The 7,490-nt window shown below is 48.9% G+C and overlaps 1 protein-coding gene across 1 annotated transcript in view; it reads right to left on the bottom strand.

The window, feature by feature from the left end:
* The window catches only part of FBXO22 (F-box protein 22), a 13,043-nt gene extending 10,316 nt beyond the window's left edge, over positions 1-2,727 (bottom strand). The window contains exon 1 of the mRNA XM_073652655.1: positions 2,509-2,727. Coding sequence (XP_073508756.1) covers positions 2,509-2,666 — 158 coding nt within the window. The 5' untranslated portion in view covers positions 2,667-2,727. The remainder of the gene's footprint in view (positions 1-2,508) is intronic.
* Positions 2,728-7,490: the final 4,763 nt, after the last annotated feature.

The raw sequence follows: 7,490 nt of genomic DNA, 5'->3' as shown, positions 1-7,490 counted from the left end.
TCTGCTACATCTGTACCACCAGTCCGGGTACATGACAGTCAGCTCTGCTACATCTGTACCACCAGTCCGGGTACATGACAGTCAGCTCTGCTACATCTGTACCACCAGTCCGGGTACATGACAGTCAGCTCTGCTACATCTGTACCACCAGTCCAGGTACATGACAGTCAGCTCTGCTACATCTGTACCACCAGTCCAGGTACATGACAGTCAGCTCTGCTACATCTGTACCACCAGTCCAGGTACATGACAGTCAGCTCTGCTACATCTGTACCACCAGTCCAGGTACATGACAGTCAGCTCTGCTACATCTGTACCACCAGTCCGGGTACATGACAGTCAGCTCTGCTACATCTGTACCACCAGTCCGGGTACATGACAGTCAGCTCTGCTACATCTGTACCACCAGTCCAGGTACATGACAGTCAGCTCTGCTACATCTGTACCACCAGTCCAGGTACATGACAGTCAGCTCTGCTACATCTGTACCACCAGTCCGGGTACATGACAGTCAGCTCTGCTACATCTGTACCACCAGTCCGGGTACATGACAGTCAGCTCTGCTACATCTGTACCACCAGTCCGGGTACATGACAGTCAGCTCTGCTACATCTGTACCACCAGTCCGGGTACATGACAGTCAGCTCTGCTACATCTGTACCACCAGTCCAGGTACATGTCAGTCAGCTCTGCTACATCTGTATCACCAGTCCAGGTACATGACAGTCAGCTCTGCTACATCTGTATCACCAGTCCGGGTACATGACAGTCAGCTCTGCTACATCTGTATCACCAGTCCGGGTACATGACAGTCAGCTCTGCTACATCTGTACCACCAGTCCGGGTACATGACAGTCAGCTCTGCTACATCTGTATCACCAGTCCGGGTACATGACAGTCAGCTCTGCTACATCTGTATCACCAGTCCGGGTACATGACAGTCAGCTCTGCTACATCTGTACCACCAGTCCGGGTACATGACAGTCAGCTCTGCTACATCTGTACCACCAGTCCGGGTACATGACAGTCAGCTCTGCTACATCTGTACCACCAGTCCGGGTACATGACAGTCAGCTCTGCTACATCTGTACCACCAGTCCGGGTACATGACAGTCAGCTCTGCTACATCTGTACCACCAGTCCAGGTACATGACAGTCAGCTCTGCTACATCTGTACCACCAGTCCAGGTACATGACAGTCAGCTCTGCTACATCTGTACCACCAGTCCAGGTACATGACAGTCAGCTCTGCTACATCTGTACCACCAGTTCAGGTACATGACAGTCAGCTCTGCTACATCTGTACCACCTGTGCAGGTACAGGACAGTCAGCTCTGCTACATCTGTACCACCTGTGCAGGTACATGACAGTCAGCTCTGCTACATCTGTATCACCAGTCCAGGTACATGACAGTCAGCTCTGCTACATCTGTACCACCAGTCCGGGTACATGACAGTCAGCTCTGCTACATCTGTACCACCAGTCCAGGTACATGACAGTCAGCTCTGCTACATCTGTACCACCAGTCCGAGTACATGACAGTCAGCTCTGCTACATCTGTACCACCAGTCCAGGTACATGACAGTCAGCTCTGCTACATCTGTACCACCAGTCCGGGTACATGACAGTCAGCTCTGCTACATCTGTACCACCAGTCCGGGTACATGACAGTCAGCTCTGCTACATCTGTACCACCAGTCCGGGTACATGACAGTCAGCTCTGCTACATCTGTACCACCAGTCCGGGTACATGACAGTCAGCTCTGCTACATCTGTACCACCAGTCCAGGTACATGTCAGTCAGCTCTGCTACATCTGTATCACCAGTCCAGGTACATGACAGTCAGCTCTGCTACATCTGTATCACCAGTCCGGGTACATGACAGTCAGCTCTGCTACATCTGTATCACCAGTCCGGGTACATGACAGTCAGCTCTGCTACATCTGTACCACCAGTCCGGGTACATGACAGTCAGCTCTGCTACATCTGTACCACCTGTCCAGATACATGACAGTCAGCTCTGCTACATCTGTACCACCAGTCCAGGTACATGACAGTCAGCTCTGCTACATCTGTACCACCAGTCCAGGTACATGACAGTCAGCTCTGCTACATCTGTACCACCAGTCCAGGTACATGACAGTCAGCTCTGCTACATCTGTACCACCTGTCCAGATACATGACAGTCAGCTCTGCTACATCTGTACCACCTGTCCAGATACATGACAGTCAGCTCTGCTACATCTGTACCACCAGTCCAGGTACATGACAGTCAGCTCTGCTACATCTGTATCACCAGTCCGGGTACATGACAGTCAGCTCTGCTACATCTGTACCACCAGTCCAGGTACATGACAGTCAGCTCTGCTACATCTGTACCACCTGTCCAGATACACGCCAGTGCCGCTCACAGGATACACAGACATTACATAAGACTCTATAGGCCTCTGGGGAGCAGATGCCCGCTGGGCTTTATAGTCCCCGTAGGCTCTGGAGAAGCACACACCAGGCGGCCCGCAGCAGAGCTTTGCTCGGTAGGAACCCCATCACTCGCTCCACCACCTCCGCCAGCGTGCTGAGCACGTAGTGGTCCAGGCTGCTGTGGGTTTTGGGCCCGTTACTCTCCAGCACTTCCCCATACGGATCCATTTCCGTTACAGACATTGTCTCAGAACAACAGCTTCAGCTTCCGCCGGAATAAGCTCGGCGTCATGGAGCTCACCGCTGCCATGGAAACGACGCACGACTCGACCGGAGTCGGCTGGTCCGCCATTTTTCATTTGGGAGAAACGTATGTGCGAGGTGTGCGTGCTGCGCATGCGGATGCCAGTGATCGGGAGCCGCTGTGTATACCCTATTAACCTCTTCGCCAGCAGACCTTCTCACAGTATCAGCACAGCTGTTCTCGTGGCTGTTGGAACTGCAGCTGTGGACAAAGGAGAAAGTCAGCGGCTCCCATGTAGTAAAGCGGGCGGATCAGCGCCGGAATCTGCCTCTCTTTATACCGAGGAATGTGCTCTTATTGCTTTACAACATCTGCGCCTGTTAACCCCTTATGTCAGGACAATATATTTTTATTGCCTCGTTTTTATAACGTCTCACTGTCACGGCCGTTTTGTTTTATGTTGGACGAAATTGTTTTATGTGTTAATTTCAGCTCTGTTTTGGGTACATATAATAATATACTGTGTAATTTATATACAGCGCAGACATTACTAGGCCCAAAGTATTGCCTGGGCTAGATGCAGTTAAAAATTTGTAATTAGATCAACAGGCGGTGGCTACTCCGCTGACTAGCAGACACTGAAGCTTTGCAGCAGACCTCTGATTCCCAGGCTATAGTATGAGTAAACAGCTCTTCAGACTCAACCATCTGTGTTACCCCAAGCCATAGTGTATGTACTTTCTTACGGTTAAAAGGGAGGGTAGAGACCCGACCCACCTGGAATTGACGATGCCAACGTCATGTAAAACACAGCAAGGGGACTCCAAAAAGAGTCTCCATTTTTTCCAAAAATTGTGGCACAGACACCACTTAAGTGGCATCAATTGTCCCAGAGTTGCTTAAAATGGTTGGTGAGGTGATTTTCCAAAATCCTAAAGCTTTTAGTCTCCCCAGGATGACACAGGTGGGGCAGACGGTGGTTGGCTCGGCCCGCTAGGCCGCATTGTAGTACAGTGAGCTTCCCACTGCAACTTATGCTTCATATCCATGTGACGGTTCAAGCATAAGGTACTCAAACTATTGTTTTTTTGGCCTCTACTTAGCTTTTGGTGACAAATGTTACAGGTAACATGAGTTGGGTCATCCTTAGACATCTCAAAAAATGCCCAGGCTATGCAAGGTTTAGAGCCCATGGGACTCTGCTACTAGCAATACTATCAAATGATTGGCTGGGTTAGATGTAGTAAAAAATTCTTATTAGATACACAGGCGGTGCAGCTTGCTTCGCAGCTGGGCTACTACACCCAAAGTATTGGTAGACTCTATACTAAGTAAGGAAGGATTCACGGACTGTGGTGGCCCCTCCGCGGGCCGTGGCGATTGGTCATCCACTTTCGCTGCCCCTTACTCAACGAATTCACAAACATCTCCCGTCGGTTTGGAGTCCCATTATGCCCAACCAAAAACATAGGCCCCACAACAAAGATATCGTTCTTAGGCATCGAAATCGACACCACAGCAAGGTTGTTCCGCCTCCCATGGGAAAAAAACCAAAACATTACACCTGATCTAGGTTTTTTGCGCAGTATGGAAAGTAACTCTACAGCAGATGCAAGTATTACTAGGTCTCCTCGTGTTTGCGAGCCGGGTGATGCCAGTCGGAAGGGTTTTTTCTCTTCATTTATCGCCCGCAACAAAAGGGGCATCTAAACCGAGTCATACAATCAGAATCAGCAGGCAGCTACGGGCGGACTTAGAGGTGTGGAAAACTTTCTTATAATCATTCAACGGTCACACGTTATTTATGTCAGCAGAACAGTCCAACATTGAACTAAGATTATTCTGCGGGGCGGCAGAATCAGGCGGATATGCAGCGATACTAAATAACCAATGGTGCACAAGCTTATGGCCTCCGTATTGGGCAGAACAAGTTCTGACAAAAAAACAGACAGTCCTGGAACTGTTTCCAATAGCGGTAGCAATAGAAATATGGGGCGCGCGCCTGGCTAACAAAAATATACGCTTCATAACAAAAAACACCAGCCAACGCACTTCATTAATAATATGGCATCATCGTCTCTCCCAGTGCTAGGCCTACTACGCCGGCTAGCATTCCTGTGCCTAAAACACAATGCATGGGTCCGCGCTAGCCATGATGCTGAGGGGTCTAACGCTGCTGCTAACGCTTTATCACAATTCAATTGGCAGATTTTCACAGAGCTCCTCCCCAACGCCCACCCATCGGGCAACAGTTGCCCTGCCTCCCTATGGGATCTAGTGGCGAATAGTTGATGCCATTAATCAGAGCATCAGTTGCCCCGTCGATGTGGCAAGCATGCGGTAAGGCATGGGAAGAGTGGACACGACTAGTTGCAGGCAGATGGGTTGACCAATGTGAACAAGCCAGATTACAAGTCACCATAGAATTTTTCCACCAGCTAATGATGAGGGGCATATCAGGGTCGTCAGCGCAGTGGTGGCTGACCGGAGTAGCATTTCACTTCCAACTACTGAATTGAGGAGATGTGACAAAGAGATTCATCATCAGACAATCCATAAAAGGGTGGAAAAGGGGTCAGCCAAGTCAGGAGTGTAGACGTCCCGTCCCGTGTCACTAAAACTGATTTCTCACATCATATCCCTAACACCATTAACATGACACTCACAATTCGAAGCAACACTACTGTCTACTGCATTTGCGATCGCCTTCTTCGGGGCGCTATGTATAAGCGAATTAGTCCCTCAATCCAAAATTACCACCAGTGGAGGCTTATTACACCAGGACGTAGTCATAGCCAATAATGCAATACGTCTACGCATACGCAAATCGAAAACGGTTCCAGCGGGCAGGGGCACTTGGGTGCTTCTACAACCCACAAACGGTACGCTGAGTCGGGTAACAACAGTAAAAACATATATAACCATCAGATCACAAAGTAATTTCTTCCTATCACACATTGATGGAACGCCATTATCAAGATACCAGTTCAAAGCTATATTTAATAAATGCCTAACATCGGCAGGGAACCACCCCAAAGATTATGGGACACACTCATTCCGCATAGGCGCGGCCACGGAAGCAGCAAGAGCAGGACTGTCAGAAACGGAAGTTCATAGGATAGGGAGATGGCGATCCACGTGTTTGGCGAGATACATAAGACCGGACTTGTTATCCTAGCGTGGTTTGTTTCTTTTACAGGTGACGCTAAGCCAACAGTGTGGGTGATAGGCCACTCGTATATATATTGTGCAGAAAAAAGGGCAAAAGTCCGCCCAGGCGGGAGGAAATTTGAGTTTCATAACACATATTTCAACTGGAGAGGTATTAGAGGCTTGCAATGGCCACAGGTACTAATGGAGGTAATCAAGGTAGAGAGAGAGGCAAGAGGTCCAGTCATCTTAATTATACAGGCCGGGGGAAACGACATAGGTTATCACAAGAGCGCATAACTAATGGCAATGAAACTAGACACTGAGCGCTTCAGAGAATTTTTTACAAAAATAACTATAGTATGGTCAGAGATTGTGCCGAGAGCGGTATGGCAAGGTGCCCGAGACATCACGGCCATTGAACGGACAAGGCGGCTAATAAATATTTGGATGGCAAAATCTATAAGAGACAGAGGCGGTGTAGTGATACGACACCGACAACTGGAAGGAGATAAAGCAGGCCTCATACGGCCCGACGGTGTTCACTTAATGGATATTGGACTGGACATATTCCTGTCAGGACTCCAGGACGGAGTGGAACAAGCGTTAAGAGTGATGGATGGGGGTCAGAGTCCTGCATACAAGTACGCAGGATCCTCCGTGGCCTGGAAATAGAAAGGACATGTTGGAGAGTTACACTTGTTGGCCAACTTGCCGGTGTGGAGACACAGGGCATGCTGCAACAAGCTGAATTATTTTAGAAATAAAATGCCTTTCTAATGTCATGAGTATAAACAGTTTTTAAAGCTGTGACCGATCCTCACCCATCCAGTTGTTAGAGTTACATGATTGTATTGTCAATGAAAGGGGGGCGGTAGGGGGGCTGAGGGTCTGGGTTTGGTTGGGGGTCTCCACAGTCTGCCTTGGCTAGATGCAGTTAAAAATTATTATTAGATACACAGGCGGTGCAGCTTGCTTCACAGCTGGGCTACTATGCTGACTAGCAGACACTGAAGCTTTGGAGCAGACCTCTGAGTAAACAGCTCTTCAGACTCAACCATCTGTGTTACCCCAAGCCATAGTGTATGTAGTTTCTTACGGTTAAAAAGGGGGGGGGGGACCCAACCCACCTGTAATTGACGATGCCAACGTCACGTAAAACACAGCAAGGGGACTCCAAAAAGAGTCTCCATTTTTTCCAAAAATTTGTGGCACAGACACCACTTAAGTGGCATCAATTGCCCCAGAGTTGCTTAAAATGGTTGGTGAGGTGATTTTACCAAATCTTCAAGCTTTTAGTCTCCCAGGATGACACAGGGGTAGAAAAGTCCTTGCGGATCCATGATTTGTTCATCTTTATGAACGTGAGTCTGTCTACATTCTCAGTGGACAGCCGCGTGCGCTTATCTGTCAGCACACCACCAGCAGCGCTGAACATACGTTCAGAGAGAACGCTGGCTGCGGGGCACGACAAGATCTCCAAGGCGTGAGTGGCGAGCTCAGGCCATTTTTCCAGATTGGAAGCCCAAAATGATACTCCTGTACCATCGTCTCTAGGCATTGACTATGTGTCAGACTTCTTGTCTCCTGTGGCCTTGCAAAGGGTGGGCTAAAAAAGTGGTGAAATGATTGCACAAAATTGCTGTTACCAGCAGATACTGTGTTTCTGTTAC

The sequence above is a fragment of the Phyllobates terribilis genome, unplaced genomic scaffold (assembly GCF_046119375.1).
Source record: "Phyllobates terribilis strain yellow unplaced genomic scaffold, ASM4611937v1 Scaffold_11__3_contigs__length_659146591, whole genome shotgun sequence".
NCBI lineage: Eukaryota > Metazoa > Chordata > Amphibia > Anura > Dendrobatidae > Phyllobates > Phyllobates terribilis.
This window is presented reverse-complemented; position numbering and strand designations above follow the sequence as displayed.